The 15,858-nt window shown below is 47.6% G+C and overlaps 1 protein-coding gene across 1 annotated transcript; it reads left to right on the forward strand.

The window, feature by feature from the left end:
* Positions 1 to 6,299: 6,299 nt before the first annotated feature.
* On the forward strand, positions 6,300 to 15,707 carry Defb123 (defensin beta 123). Its single transcript, XM_059259675.1, has 2 exons — positions 6,300 to 6,511; positions 15,464 to 15,707. The coding sequence occupies exons 1-2, from the start codon at positions 6,454 to 6,456 to the stop codon at positions 15,607 to 15,609; spliced, it is 204 nt and encodes a 67-aa protein (XP_059115658.1). The 5' UTR covers positions 6,300 to 6,453; the 3' UTR covers positions 15,610 to 15,707.
* Positions 15,708 to 15,858: the final 151 nt, after the last annotated feature.

A 15,858-nucleotide genomic window follows, 5' to 3' on the forward strand; every position in this document is an offset into this window, starting at 1 on the left:
GAAAGGTGGCTCAGTGGGCAAAGTTACCTGCCGTTCAAGTCCAGAGACGTGAGTTTGATCTGAGAACCCGCATATAGGTGGAAGGAGAGAACTGACTCCACAAAGTTGTCCTCTGTCCTCTTAAGGTCCTAAGGCCCAGATATTAGATCCAGGAAGGCAAAATCAGGCATGGAACACCTCCTCCATCTGGAATCACCCAGAAGTGTAACAGGTACTAAACAAAATCAAGGGGGAGGGGCCCAAGTGTGCCTTGACAAGAGATGCATTCAAAGGATGCATGATTCCGGATCCCGCTGGGAGAGGAAGAAAATGAAAGTCATATCAGAAATGTCACCCTTGGCAGTACCCGCAATGGGGAACAGAGGTAGAAGAGTGGGGTCTCATGTGACTTCCCCTGAATCCAGTTTGCACTCCTGATCAAGCTCAACCACATCCAGTACTACAGGGCTCTGGGCAGGAAGAAGACACCTGAGAGAGGCGTCCATAGTCCTTGGGTCCTCGGGTCAGAGGAAAAAGGAAAGCGGGCATCCTGGGGAGCAGGAGAGATGAGACCAGGGCTTACAGGTAGCCAGAGACGAGAACATGGAGAGAGAGGAGAATGTTTGTGCTGGAAGTGAGGAGAGTAGAGACGCTGTCGGGTGCTGAGAGGGGGGGGTTGAGCATAAGTGGAGCTCTGTGGTGACATTTTGTTTGTGCTCTAACAAATAAAGCTTGCCTGGGCCAGGCGGTGGTGGCGCACGCCTTTAATCCCAGCATTTGGGAGGCAGAGGCAGGCGGATCTCTGTGAGTTCGAGGCCAGCCTGGTCTCCAAATCCAGTTCCAGGACAGGCTTCAAAGCTACACAGAGAAACCCTGTCTCGAAAAAAAACCCCAAAAAAAAAAGCTTGCCTGGAGATCAGAAGGTGGAGCTAGCCATTAGTTAACCATAGAGGTCTGGAGGTCTGTACAGACAGACAGGAAGTGATATGGCTGGGTGGAGAGAGGAATATAAGGGGAGTAGAAACAGGAGCTCACCCCCTTTTTGGTCTGAGGAGTCAGGGAGGTAAGAGGTGACTTTGGCTGCTCCTTGACTTCTCTGATCTTCCAGCATTGTAACATGAATCTTTTTTTTTTTTTTTTTTTTGGAGCTGAGGATCGAACCCAGGGTTTTGTGCTTCCTAGGCAAGCGCTCTACCACTGAGCTAACCAACCCTGTAACATGAATCTTAAAAGGTCTTATTAATAAAAACAAACCCAGGGCCAGGCGTTAGGCTGAATACTGGAAGATCAGAGAGACAGAACAAGCCACAACTAACCTCACCACGCCAACTCCTCAGCTGATCTCATTTCCTCATTCCCGAAGCCTCTGTTTCCTCATCCAAACGGATCTCAGCTTAACTGCGTGTGTGCCACCATTTTCTGGCCTCTATGTCTGTCTAGCAGCTGTTCTGTTCTCTGACCCTAGATAAGTTATTAGGGTGCACAATATATTAGGGAACACAATATCACCACACGGCATTTACCCTGATATCTGATTCTGTGTTTTTATTATTAAGACCAGTTAGAATTTAAGCTACAGAGTTCACCTCCTTCTGCCTTATGTCTAAAGAAGACTGACCAGAGTCACGGCACCATTGGTGTCTCTAGCTCTTGTGTTCCTTCTGGTCCTCAGCAGCACAGTCACTTCCTGTGTTCTAGAACAAGAAGGACTCAGATGGGTCGCAGCTGTCAAGTGGGCACTCAGGAGCCCATTAGCCCAATCAAGAAAGCCACAATACACTCTTCAGAAAAAGAGCCAGCTGGTCCTGGCAGGCATGGGGCTGATGTCTCTCTTCTCTGTCACCCTCTCCCTTGTACCTCGTCCAGGGTGGGACTGTAGCAAACTTTTTTACCAGCTGCCAGCTCACAAATAATAACATGGAGACTTCTTATTAATTATGAAAGCTTGGACTTTAGCTTAGGCTTTAACCCAACTAGCTCTTATAACAAATTAATCTGCTTCTGTTAATCTATGTCCTGCCATGTGGCTTTTTACCTCTTCTCCATTTCTGTACATCTGACTTGTTCCACATCTCTTGGCAGCTCTCCAGCGTAATCCACGCTTCTTAATTCCTCCTCCTCTTCCTCTCTCCCTGGAAATCCCGCCTACCTCTCCTGCCTAGCTATTGGCCATTCAACTTTTTATTAAACCAATCACAGTGACACATCTTCACGCAGTATAAACAAATATTCTGCAACATGGGAACTTCCAGGAAAGGGGTGTGCCCTTCTTGGCAGCCCATTTTGCTCAGAATTCAGTCTGTTATAGATTTATAATATGCAAGAATATACACAGGAGTTAAGCAGCCCCTAACATTGCAAAGTTCACTAGGGGAAAGGGTAACACACTAAGAGCTGTGCTCAGCTAGTCTCAGAGACACGGCTCAATCCAGTCACATTACAATGAAGGTAACCATCACAGATGTAGTATGGTTTTGTAAGAATAAACTTGAAATGGTGGCCTACTTGTTATTTAAGACTGCCATTCAACACACTACAATGGAGTGGTTTGTAAAAATAGATATATTCTTCTCCACTATTCTGGAGGCTACAAGTTCAAAACCAAAATGGCAGCAATTTTACGTCCTCCAGAGACAGAGGGAATGCATGTTCTATGCCTCTCTCCTGGCTCCTTGCTGCTGCTGACCCTTAGCATTCCTTAGCTTATAAAAGTACAGCTTCAGTCTCAACCTCCATGATCACGTAACATTTTTCTGTACTTCTGTCTAAATTGCCTTCTCCTTGTAAGGACACTAGCCCAGCACAATTTCATGATTTGAGTATTGGCAAGCACCCTTCAAAAAGGATGCAGCAATCTGATGTTTATAATAAAAAGTATTGCTTTCTATATATATTCTTCAAAAAAAATGTCTCTGGGGTTGGGACTGGGGAGGTAGCTCAGGGGTTAAGAGCATATACTAATCATGCAGAGGACCCAGGTTCAGATCCCAGCGTCCATGTCAGGCAAATCACAACCTTCAGGAACTCCAGCTCTAGGGGATCCAAAGCCCTCTTCTGGCCTCCTCTGGCACTGCACTCATGTGCGCAAAGCCACACTCACACATACATGTGTATGCTTAATTGGAAAACTAAAATCTTTTTTAAAATTTGTAGGATTACTAATAAAATAATATGCCTGCTAATTCATAGCAGAAAATAATACCCCCTCACCATTTGGATTTGTTTGGATTCCTGATCAGGTTGAAAGTGGCCTTTCTCACTGTCCATGAGCAGGCCATGGTATCTGAGGTGTGCCTGGAGGTGTTCACACAGCATCTTCCTCTGCCCCCTCACCAGGTCCCCTGTTCCTTATAACTGAGAGAAGCTGCGTGCTTATACCCATCCTGGGATGGCTTTTTAAAGGCATCAGAACCAAGCACATTAGTACATGGGCCTGTGAGGAGTGGGACCAGGGGTTCTTTTGTCTGGTTGATTGTTTTGTTTTTCAAGACAGTGTTTCTCTTTGTAGCCTTGGCTGTCCTGGAAGTCACTCTTTAAAACAGGCTGGCCTTGAACTCATGGAGATCTGTCTGTCTCTGCCTCCCAAGTGCTGGGACTAAAGGTGTGCGCCACCACCCAACTTGGGAGTGTAGCTTTCAAAGTGACACCATATATTTGGGAGTTGGGGTCTAAGGGTTAAAGAGACTGGGTGACTGACTCTAAGAATCTGTGGATGGAAATGCACTTACCCTGGGTGCTGAAATCCTTGTGTTACTCATTCATTTACTTTCTATAAATTACTTTTCCACACCTACAGACCCATATAAATTGATGGGTAGATGGACCCCCATGATTCATCTGCTCCAAATCCTTGATGAAACACATTGAAACCCAGAAAAAAGTAAATTTTATAGGGGTGTGTCAGGGGGCAAAGAACTTGCCTGAAATGCATGGGTTTAGCGTTGCAATATATAACCCGATAAATATACACACACACACACACACACACACACACACACATATATATATATTCCAAAATCACATAAGAATTGGAGAGATGGCTCAGCAGTTAGAAATGCATACAGCTGTTGCTAGGGAACTGAGTTCAGTTCCCAGCACCCATGTGGAGGGTGGAGGCGGTACAACCATCCCCAACTCCAGCTCCAGGGGAATTGATGCCCTCTTCAGGCCTCCAAGTACACTTGCACTCGAATGTGCACACACACATACACATACACTCACACATAATTAAAAATAAAAGTAGGGAGATGGAGAGATGGCTCAGGGGTTAAAAACATTGGCTGCTCTTCCAGAGGACCCAGACTCAATTCCCAGCACCCACATGACCGCTCACAACTGTCTGTAACTTCAGTTCCAGGGGATCCGACATCCTCACACAAGCATACATGCAGGCAAAACACAAGTCAATGCCCATAAAATTAATAAATAAATAAATATAAATCCTTTTTGAAATAAAACTTAAGTTAGTAGGAAGGCTGAGGGCATGGCCTCAGTTTCTTGAGTGGTTACCTAGCACACACAAGGCCCTGGGTTCAATCCTCAGTCAGCCCTTTATAAAGCCAGCCGTGATAATGCATACCTCTCATCCCAGCACCCAGGAGGTAGGAGCAGGAGGACCAGCAGCTCAAGGTCACCTTCAGCCACAATAGAGAGATCAAGGCCAGCTGTGGCTACATGAGACCATGTCTCCAAAATAAGATGTGGCTGAAGCTGAGAGAGGGTGATGGGGAGTAGATAAGATTGAGACATTATGTTCATGAAATTTTCAAAGGATACGTTTAAAATACTTTCCAAAAGTAAGAAAAAGTTTATAGAAGGGAAGGCTAGTACTAGTAGCTGAATACTTCTGACTCTCACCCTCAGTGCAAAATTCCTTCACATACCCAGGCACTGTAAGCAGTTAAGAACTCTCAGAAAGAAAAGAACCCGATAAATACATTCTCCCTAAGACATTCCGCTTTGTAGTACTTTGTAGCACATGCTGGCAGGTACCAGCCCTGTCTAGGATGAGATTCTACTCAGCTTCCTTCCCTCTCTGGACTTGAGGGGGGGTTGCAGCCAACTTTTAAAATTTTAACGCTCTCTGGTGACAACAGCTATCAGAAGCGCTAACCACTGTGCTCTGAAAATTGTCGCCGGTGAGAGGTAGTAAGGACAAGGGGCAGGTTTCAGCAGGTCCTCACTGTTCCCTATTTGGTAACAGTTCTCCTTCCCCACTTCCGGCCCTGCTGACCAAAGTAACCCCAGAAGCCAGGTTCACTATCCACTTCTCTGTGACTGCCACAGACAGGCCTCAGCAGCCCAGGAGCCCAAAATCTCTCCAGAGTCCCGCACCTTCCCCTGGCAGTCCTGGGGGCCTTCAAGCCTTGGCCCATCACCCCTGGAAGTTAACTCATACCCTCTGTATCTCATCAAGTCTCTGCTTTTCCAGAGCCTCGAACCCCTACCCTGAGACTAATTTTGCCACAGATTCCTTATTCCGGGATGCTGACAGTGGCTCTCCTCTGATTGAAACTTCATAGGAAGTAAGAGGCGGCAGGGCACCGCGGTAGAGTTGTAGGGCTGGTCACTGGGTCCCCTCCCAGGACCATCTCTTATTTTCTTCCTTGGAAAAAGTTCCTGAAGGAATTACTTGGCGTCTAGGACCACACGCTTTCATTTACCTTGTGTAAATCTTTGGCAGCCCACGCAATGTTTCTCGTCCCTACTGATGGTTCAGTTCACTGTCTTATCGTGTAAGCTCTATGCATTCCTTGATTCTCCGGTCAGGAAGTGGAACTCATGTACATAATAGAGACCGATAGTTAATGGAGGGAATTGCTTACTTCTGCTGGGAGGTTGAAAAATAAGGACCCTGAAGAAAGGATGACTAACTGCAGGAGCAGCCACCTTAGGGAGCTAAAGAAACTGGAATGAATGTTCAGACCAGGGCACTGGGAACGTCTGTTCTTGAATCCCTGAGGAAGGGGTTCAGCTCTGAGTCCAGAACAACCCTGTGCTTGGTTGGTACTCGGAGCGGCCTCGCGTGCGCCATCCTCCCTCCACCCCCCCGGGGGGGGGGTTGTTCCTCTTGTGTCTTTCTACTCTTGAACAGACCTTGCCCTGCCTGGAACCCCATTTCCTCTTCTCTGCCAGTGTCCTTGGTAGGTAGCCACTGATGTGTGCTCTGTGGCATTCGTGTGCGTGGCGCCCCCTTGTGGTGCCTCGGATAAGGCAGTGTAAAGCTGGCGGGGAAGGGCTGTGCTGTGTGGCCTTGAACCTTGGCTGTCCTCACCCTCCTGATCCAAAAGACAAAGGAATGCTGTGGACTCAGTGGGTGTGGCTCCACACTGTAGACCCGGGGTGCAGGGCTGTTCCTGTGGGCTGCTCCTGAAGATCCGAGGGACTTCCGCTAGAGAGACTCAGCCTCCGCAGCTCACCGCTAACTTGGGCACCGCTTTGGACTCGAAGCTTCGCCTTGGGCCTTCTAGCACCATGAAGCTCCTGCTGTTGACCTTGGCCGCGCTGCTGCTCTTGTCCCAGCTCACTCCAGGTAATGTAGATCTCCTCAGAGAAGGGGCCAGAGAGGGAGACTCTAGCCTTGTCCGTGAACACCCCGGGGCAAGGAGGACCAGCTGCCTAGGGCCGTGGAGATGTCACCATTCCCAGACCCCTGACCAGGTGCCGGAACTTAGGTACCAACAAGAACATCCTGAGTATCTCATTCATCACCCACTCCATGCTCAGCTCTACCAAGCTGGGCCAAGGGCCAGTGTGGGGGCAGAAGTAGCCAGAGAGGAGAAGGCAACAGCAGATCTCTTGCAAAATAGTCCCCAAGATGTTCTAAGCTTAGGAAAAACCATGGCCACCTTAATGGGAACGAGGATCTCAAGTCTGCAGCTCCTCTCTCTGTACCATACTTTGTGCTGGAGCTAGAATTATGGAGGCAAATGGTGTGGCCCTCGGACACAGTTAAATTTCATTATACCCAAAGCCGTGACAAAGGGAAGTCAGGGAACTGGGTACACATGAGCAGGGCCCAGCTAGCCTGAGGTGAGTAGAGTCCTGAGATGTGACTTGAAATTAGGCAGGGGAAGGAAGAGATGGAAATGGAAGGGTTCGGGATAAGCATAAGTGAGCATCCCCAGCTGGGAGAGCGCATGCCACCTATGGGGACCTAGTCCAAAGCACAGGGGTGAGTGATGGGAGTCACAGGTGAGGAAGCAGCTTGAAGTTGCCTGGGATACCAGATGAGGGCCTTCGGAGAGCTTAGCTGGAGGTCACCCCTATCCTTCCTACCCTCCCCACACCAGCTACCTGCCCCCTCCACTCACCTGGCAGAGCTTCTGTCCACCCCAGACCGTCAAACTTTCCCGAATCAGAACATACTATTTTTCTAAACAAGCTGACTTCAGTTCCCTCCTGTGACCCTGAAACACCCTCATCTAAGGGAGAAAGAAAAGCTAAGCGCCCAAGTTGGCAAATGGCTCACCATGGTCTGACCACTGTTCAGAGGTTCCTTTGCTCATTTCGCTAATGGCTGTGACAACGTCCTGTGTGTCGTCATAGCAGGTGTGAAAGCACTAATGTTCGGGACTGCCGCTCAGGTGATGGAGTGCTTGCCTAGCACACAGAAAGCCCTGGGATTGATTTCCAGCACCACATATGTGGTGATGCAGAATTGTAATCCTAGGGCCTGGGAGATAGAGGCCGAAGGATCAGAAACTCAAGAGCTACTTAGTATATTTAAGGCCAGCCTGGGATAAATGAGGCCCTGTCTGAAGGAGGAGGGGTGGACAGCTTGTTTCTCACTGTCTGTAATTCATCTGACCTTTCCCAGCTGCCCTCCCTTGCTGCCTTCTCCACCGGAGGCTTGCTCTTTACAACTCTCTCCACTTCTTGCCTTTCCCTGTCTCCACCACACAAGAGAATGTGGGGGCTTCCTGGAAGGACGTTATGCTACAGGAGAGAGAGGGAGATGTTAACCCCTTCTCTCTGCTGTTTCTCACCCCCTCCCTGAGGGTTTGATGAGGTGCAAAAGCTAAGCTTTTCCCTAAAGACCTAGCAACCGCCAGAGGTGATAAGGGCTGCCTCTGAATCATCTTGGGTGTTTCTAGCAGATCCTCTCTCCCTGCAGAGAGGATCAGAGAGAGGATCTCTGCTCATCTCCACTTCCCAAATGTCCCTTAGCCAGCAGGCCTCTGGCGGAAGAAGAGTAGACAGTGTCCCTAGGATGTCAATGAGCCTCATCAGGCCCACAGGGTTAGTGGGGTTTCTCAGGCAGCCTGATGCCGCCGCCGCCGCCACCGCCGCCGCTGCTGGAAGTGAATTTAAACTCCTAAGTCACCAGGAAGTTATTAGAAGAGTTTCTCTTCCACTTCCTGTTGCGAGTTGCGATGGTAGGAGGCCTTGAGTGAAAGCCATCAATACTTTGGTTACGCTCAGCCTTCATCTCCTGTAGCTCACAGGGAGGTGGCTTTGAGTAAACACACCAGGCTTTACCCAGTCCTGGACTTTCCTTGGTAAATTCTGGTTCTTGAAATTATGGTCTGGCTACGACCTGAAACAACTCTTACTCATTTAAGCTGGCGATGTCATCCTAACTGTTGTTTATCAGTGCCTCAAGGGACAGAAATTCTACTCAGTTCCATTTTTTAACAGTCAATGGGTCTCATGATGAAAGGAGGCTGAAATGTACATCACTTAAAAATGTCGAAAACAGAGTCAGTGAGATGAGTCTTTGGGTCAAGGCACTTGCTGCCAAGACTGACAACCTGAGCTTAAGTACCAAGACCCTCCTGATAGGAGAGGACCGGCCCCTGCAAGTTGTCCTTGGCATGTGTGAGCAATAAATACATGAATAAATGTAATTTTAAAATGCTTAAGGGCTAGAGGGATGCGTCCATAGGTAGGAACACTTCCTGTGCAAGCAAGAGGACCTGAGTTTGAATTCCCAGTTCTCACATAAAGAGTCAGACAGGGCTGCACATAACCCCAGTGTCAGGAGGTGGAGACAGACAGATCCAAGAACTCACTAGCCAGCCAGGCCAGCCAAATGGTGAATTTCCAACTCAGAGAGACCCCATCTCAATGTAACAAGGTGGAGAGTGATAGAGGAGAACACCCCATGTCCTTCTCTAGGCTGTGTGTTCAACACACACACACACCCATACCCTACACATACACACACATCCATACCCATACACACACATACACCCATACCCATACACACACACACACACACACACACACACACCCATACCCTACACATACACACACATCCATACCCACACACACACACATACACCCATACCCATACACACACACACACACACACACACACACACACACACATACCCATACATACATACACACATATACCCATACACACACCCATACTCATATACACACATACACACCCATACCCATATACACACCCTTACCCATACACACACCCTTACACACACACACACACACACACACACACACACACATACACACAGTGGTTCATCTTGACATGCTTGAACTAAAGATTGAGATCGCATGGCAGCTCACAGCCTTCTGCAACTCCAGTTCCCAAGGATCAACATCTCTTCTGGCCTCTGTAGTCACTGTGTACATGTGGTACATGCAGACAATAACACCCATACACATAAAATACAAATAAATCTTTAAAAATGAGATCTCATTTTTAATGAGATTTTTCCTTATCTTTGTTGTAAAATAAGGCAGAATCATGGATACAGAAAACAAATCCCTGCTTAGCAAACGTTGCTAAGTACAGGCCCTTGTAGTACCACACAGCTCAGTCAGCTGGGACCCAAACCCTTCCCCCACACTCCCACTTCCTTCCCTAAGGGTCCTGAGTTCATTTCTTCATGAAACACTCATTGCCAAGGTTACATCCCTAGACACCCTTTTGTTTGTTTTTTATTTTTGAGACAGGATCTCACTGTGTAGCCCTGGCTGACAGACATCCTATTTTTAAAATACACCTTTTAATACTTCTCTGACCTTCATCCTTCTGTCTGTACAAGTCCTCTTGAAATAACTGTCACTGACCTGTTTCCTCTGACGATGAGGATTTTCTAATTACACACTCAGGGTAGAATTTACAGTATTCTTCTGATGTGTAGCCCTGGCTGGCCTGGAACTCACTATGTAGACCAGGCTGCCCTCAAACTCGGAGAGATCTACCTGCCTCTGCCTCCCGAGTGCTGCCACCACACCTGACTACTCTTATTGAACTCAAATTGTCCCATCCTTGGTGAGGGGAGGCTTCTTGATTCATGAGCTTTATTTTAAATATCCTAGTAACTGTGGTAGTCTCCTTTGTGACGTCCATCCATCTTTATGAAGACTCCCCCACACAGCCCTGCAATCTCACCACGTTAGACGTGTTATTCTGCTGCAAAGGACACTCATACCCAAGGGTCTGTGGGGTCGGCAACAACTCACCCAACGAAGAACGTTCTCAACCTGTGGGCTGTGACTTCGGGATCAGATATCAGTAGCAAAATTACAGCTATGAAGTAGCAATGAAATAATTTTATGGTTGGGGCATGAGCACAACATGAGGAACTGTATTAAAGGGTCACAGCATTTGGAAGGTCAGAACCACCACTCTAGAGGAAGAGAGGAAGGGTGGGGTTTAAGCATACATTAACAATGCTTGGGAGGTTCCCAAGCAAGGCTGGACCACAGGCCGTAGGTACAGGGCTGACATCAGGCCCAGGCTGAGAACCCACTCAAGGCTGAATTTCTGAGGAAAGCACAAAATAAAGACGAAGAGGAAGCCAGGTACGGTGACACACACCTTGTGGTCCCAGCACTTGGGAGAAGAAGCAGTTCAAGGTCAGCACCCGCCCTGCCCTCCCCACCCCTCCACCCCCCCCCACCTCCACCCCACACCCCACCCCACACCTGCAAACTCCGGGCAAAAACAAAAACTAAAAAACCAGAGAGTGGGAAATGAAGAGCAGGAGAGCAAGAGTGAGAATTTTGTATAAAACTTCTCATCTGCTCCTCGGCACCCAGTGGAGATCAAAGCTGCTTTTCTGTGCTGGGAAACCTGATTCCTTGGGCGGAAGTATGGGATGTTCCATCCTTGGGGCCAGAGTTTCAGATACAAAGTGTCAGTCACTGTCTTGATTTCTGGAAACCAGGTTTCTCAGCATTTTGACCCTTTGTTCATGAACAAAGGGGTCTGGTGAGTTCACACTCGTGTGACAGGAGGTTGTAGACTGCTCTTGCCCAGTCCCTGCATCCATCTTGAGTAGGCTCCAAGGTTGACCTATATCTGTATATAAGACATCTGTATCTTCTTGGTCTGCCTTCGATGCTCACAGGCCAATTCACAGAGAGTACAGGAACCTTTAAACAGTGAGCACCCCGATTCCCTCCACCAGCCTTTACATTTACACAGACTGTCAACCCATAATGCATTGCTTTCACGTCCCTTTAACTTATGGTCGTTGCTTTTGCCGCACTGGGAATTGTATCCAGGGCCTCATATGTACTCAACACTGCTGTCCCTCTGAACAGCATCTGCAGCCCTTACCAATTACCTTTTTTTCTTTTCATTAATTTTTTTAAATTAGAGTATAAAATAATGGGTTTGTTCTGACATCTTCGCATGTGTGTATCATTGTACTTTGCTTGTACCCACCCACTTCCTGAGGTGATGTAAACAAGTGTCTACTCATTCCAAATAGAGCACTAGCAAGACACTAAAGTTATTCCACAGAAGCCTAACTTGGGGGACCAAGCAGTTTACTGGGCTTACATTACAGGAGCATGAGTGAGGGGTTACATACAGGAACATAGGTGACCCCAAAAAACAGGTGCACTGCCAATGTCTCCTGCCAGCATGGATAATGACATTCCTGTAGCTGCATAGGTGGAGTCCTTGCTTCAGTTAGCCTTCCTGCTCAATACTCCTGTGGCTCCTGAGACGACATGCAGCTGGGGCAGAATTACACACAGCTGGGAGAGTGCGCAGAGGAAGTGAAAGGCTAGTGACCTCCCCAACCCCTCCTTCTATGAGGGACCTTCAATAAGCCCAGCCTGTAGGGTCTCTGGCAGGTGGTCACGGCTGCTCTGATTAAGATGGTAATGGTGGGGCTGGAGAGATGGCTCAGCGGTTAAGAGCACTTGCTGCTCTTCCAAAAGACCTGGGTTGGATTCCCAGCACCCACATAGTAGCTCTCAATCTTTTGTTACTCCAGTTCCAGGGAATCCTGTGCCCTCTTCTGGCCTCCTTGGGTACTACACACATGTGGTTCACATACATACATGCAGGCAAAACTCTCACACATAGAATAAAAATAAATAAATTATATATGGTAATGGCATAGGTTTACAGTGTCAACCACTTACACACACCTGATTTTCCAGTGGTCAGTTCCTGGGAGGGCCTGTACCTCGGTCTGTTTATGCTGCCTGATAGATGGAATGCTGTGATTGCTGGGCCCTGTCACACGCTGGTCCTTGCTGTGGGCCATGGGTCCATGAGCTGAAGAAGAGATCCAGAAATACTTCCTGGAAAAATAAAAGGACAAACACCCTCTACATAAGAGGAGAGTGGGGGTGGGGGTGGGGTTCAGGATGTAGCTCTCTTCAGCTATGACACTACTAGAACAGTGAACCCCAAAGACTCTAATTTCCTCAGTCACCTCTGGGCTGAAGCCCTGGGGCCACCACTGGAGCTTGCCTCCCCAGAAAAGATTCTGTGACACCACACCCACACCCTTTCGTTTTTTTCTTCATCCTTACTGATTGCCTCCCTGGAAGCGATCCCACGCCATTCTGACTGCTTATCTCAGAACGCATGGGGATGCCTAGGCGGTTGTTGAATCTTTTCTCTGAAATTGTAACATCCACACAGGAAAGGGAGAAAGGAGGCGTCTTTGTTGACCCAGTTCAGTCAAGCTATAAATAAATCTATTTTCCTTAAGGAAGAAAATACAGTGATGGCTGCTATTCTCAGAGAACAGCATGCCACAGCACACACAGCCTCATACTCCCACACCCCCCTCCTACCCGCTCTGGTCCCCACCCACTCCTGCTGGTCTTCTTCCTACTCCCCAATAGTCCCCTTCCACTTCCATAGCTACATGTGGGTACCACGGCAGGTGTGGACATCAGAGGACAACTTTTGGGAGTGATATCAGGAAACTGAGGTTTCTGGCTACTTGTGATTTTGTCAACTTGAGATTCTCCAGATGCCATTTCTTCACACATTCTTCTTGTCTCTCCCTCTCATTCCTTTGGCACTTCAACTGCTGACATGGTGATCTATTATCATTCCACAGTGGGCAAGGTTTTATTCTTTCTCTGTACTTCATTTTGAATAGTTTTTGTTTTGTGTCTCCACGTTCACTTATCTTTTTAAAAAGGCTTTTTTAATTTTATGTATTTATTTATTTAGTCTTGTACAGCCCAGGCTGCCTTGGAACTCACTATGTAGCTGAGACTTCCAGTCTCCACCTCCTGGGTGCTGGAATGATACCTGTGTACTGCTGAGCTGAGTTTCTGTATTTATTTTTATCTTATGTGTATTTTACCTCCATGTATGTCTATGCACCATATGCATACCTGGTGTTTGCAGAGACCTGAGGAGGCTGTTGGATCCCCTGGAACTGAAGTTACAGTTTGTTGTGAGCTGCCATGTGGGTGCTGGGAACTGAACCTGGGTCCTCTGACAGAGCAGGAAGTGCTCTTAACCTCTGAGCCATCCTTCTGGCCCCCTAATTGTTACAGGCTTTACAAAGCCTTTCTGCTCTGGCCGGTGAGTGCACAGAACATCCCCAGTTCTGAGGACAGGTCTGCCTAGCTCTCTTCGGTGATTCTTTCCAAGGCTTTGGCAGTTTCCTCATACATGTATTCAGATGAGTGTTCAAAGACAAGAGGGGCTCCCTCTGGAGATCTGCCCAGTGTGGGCACGTATTGTTTTCTTTCTTCTTTTCTCAGTCCTCTCGGCCCCATCTGAAGTTTTTAATGCTGATTAAAATAGCTGCTGTTAGTTTTTAATTATTTTTTATTAATTTTTTAGCTGGCCTACAAAGTATTGGATCTCACTGTGGTGCTTTCACACATATGTATCATATTTATGTCTCTCCTCCCACTTTATGCCCTGTTTTCTCCTCTGCCCTTCAGCTGCTCCTCTTCCTCCCCACATAGTCCTCCCTTCCACTTTTGTGTCTATATATTCCATGACCCTCTCTTGTCCCCGTTCCCATCTCTAGACATCTTCTCCTTTCACAGTCCCCTTTCTACCTTCATAGCATGTATATCTGCATGTGTACATTTAATACTTTCATGGCCTATATCTGCATGTATATATTTAATACTTTCATGGCATGCATATCTGCATGTATACATTTAAGTCTGGATTCCATACATGAAAGAGGCAATGAGTCCATATAAGATAATAATCTCCAGCTCCATCCATTTTCCTGAATGTCATGACTTCATTCTTCTTACCGCTGAATATAATCCGCTGTGCATATGGACCTCATTGACTTTACTCATCTGTTGATGGACACCTAGGCTTGTTCCCTGTCTTGGTTATAGTGAATGGTGCAGCAATGGACACAGATATGCAAGCATCTCTGATGGCACAGTCTGCTATAAAGGCCCAAGTATATTCAGGAATGGCACGTCTGGGTTCTATGGTCATTCCAGTTTCAGCCCACTGAGGAGCCTCTTACTGATTTCCATAACGGCTGTACAGGTTTGCATTCCCACCAGCAGTGAACAGGGGTTCCTTCTGCCTCACATCCTTGCAAGTGTTTGTTGTCATTTCTTTTCTTGGTGGCAGATGGGAATGTTGCTCCCCTTCTGTGCTCTAAGGGAACACCCAGGACAAGGCTAATGCTGAGGGTGTAGAAGCTGGGATGCTCTGTCTTCTCTTCAAAGTCTTCCCTTTCCCCTCTCCACGTCTGGAACTCATTCAGACTTGTCAAGAGGAAACCTGTGGCTCAAATAGAGCTTAAAGACTTCATTGATCTAAGGGACACAAGGCATCTATAAACCAAGCAGAAGTGCCACCTCATAGAGAAATGGGTAGGGGGCCTTTGCTTTGTCCAGGAACCAAGCGCGGTCACCCCTGCACAGCCTTAGGTTGGACGTCATTCCTCTCAGTCCCCTTCTTCAAGACCAGCAGTTCGGTGCAGCCACATCCTCCTGTGACTATCAGAACTCTAGCTTCTCTCTTGGTGTGTTGTTTCTTTCTTGGTTTGGAGTTTTCTAGACAGAGTTTCAATTAACCCAGGCTGACTACAGCAGCCCTTTAAAAGCAGATTTTCAAAGATCCATCATTTGTCATTTAGTCTAGATTCACAGTCAAAGAAAGGTAGAAAAAAAAGGGGTCAGGAAAAGTGACAGTAGTGGGAAGGGTCAAAGGGGAAGCGGAGAGCCTCTCACACCTGGGCCGGCTCCCCCGGGCTGGAGCCACCCTCCTCTGAGGACCCACACAATCTCCTTTGCCTCTTCCTTGTACCAGGTGATGCTCAGAAATGCTGGAACCTCCACGGCAAGTGCCGCCACCGATGCTCCAGGAAGGAGAGTGTCTACGTCTACTGCACAAACGGGAAGATGTGCTGCGTGAAGCCCAAGTACCAGCCGAAGCCAAAGCCCTGGATATTTTAAGTGCCCGGAAACCTGAAGCCTGGAGGAGGCAGTTGGCAAAGTTGTCCTAGGTTGAGCTCATGGATTCTTGAGCTCAGTCAATAAATGCACCTGGCTGACCCCTGTGTGGCCTGCTCATCTACACTAGCAATTTTCAGGTATGGGAAGTCAAAACTATAATAATCACCATCATAATAACAATGTGACATCCCTGTCTCTCATGGGGGAATAGTGGGATTTTCTCAAACCCAGGAGGCATAGGATGAAACA

This window comes from Peromyscus eremicus, chromosome 4 (genome assembly GCF_949786415.1).
Source record: "Peromyscus eremicus chromosome 4, PerEre_H2_v1, whole genome shotgun sequence".
Lineage (NCBI taxonomy): Eukaryota > Metazoa > Chordata > Mammalia > Rodentia > Cricetidae > Peromyscus > Peromyscus eremicus.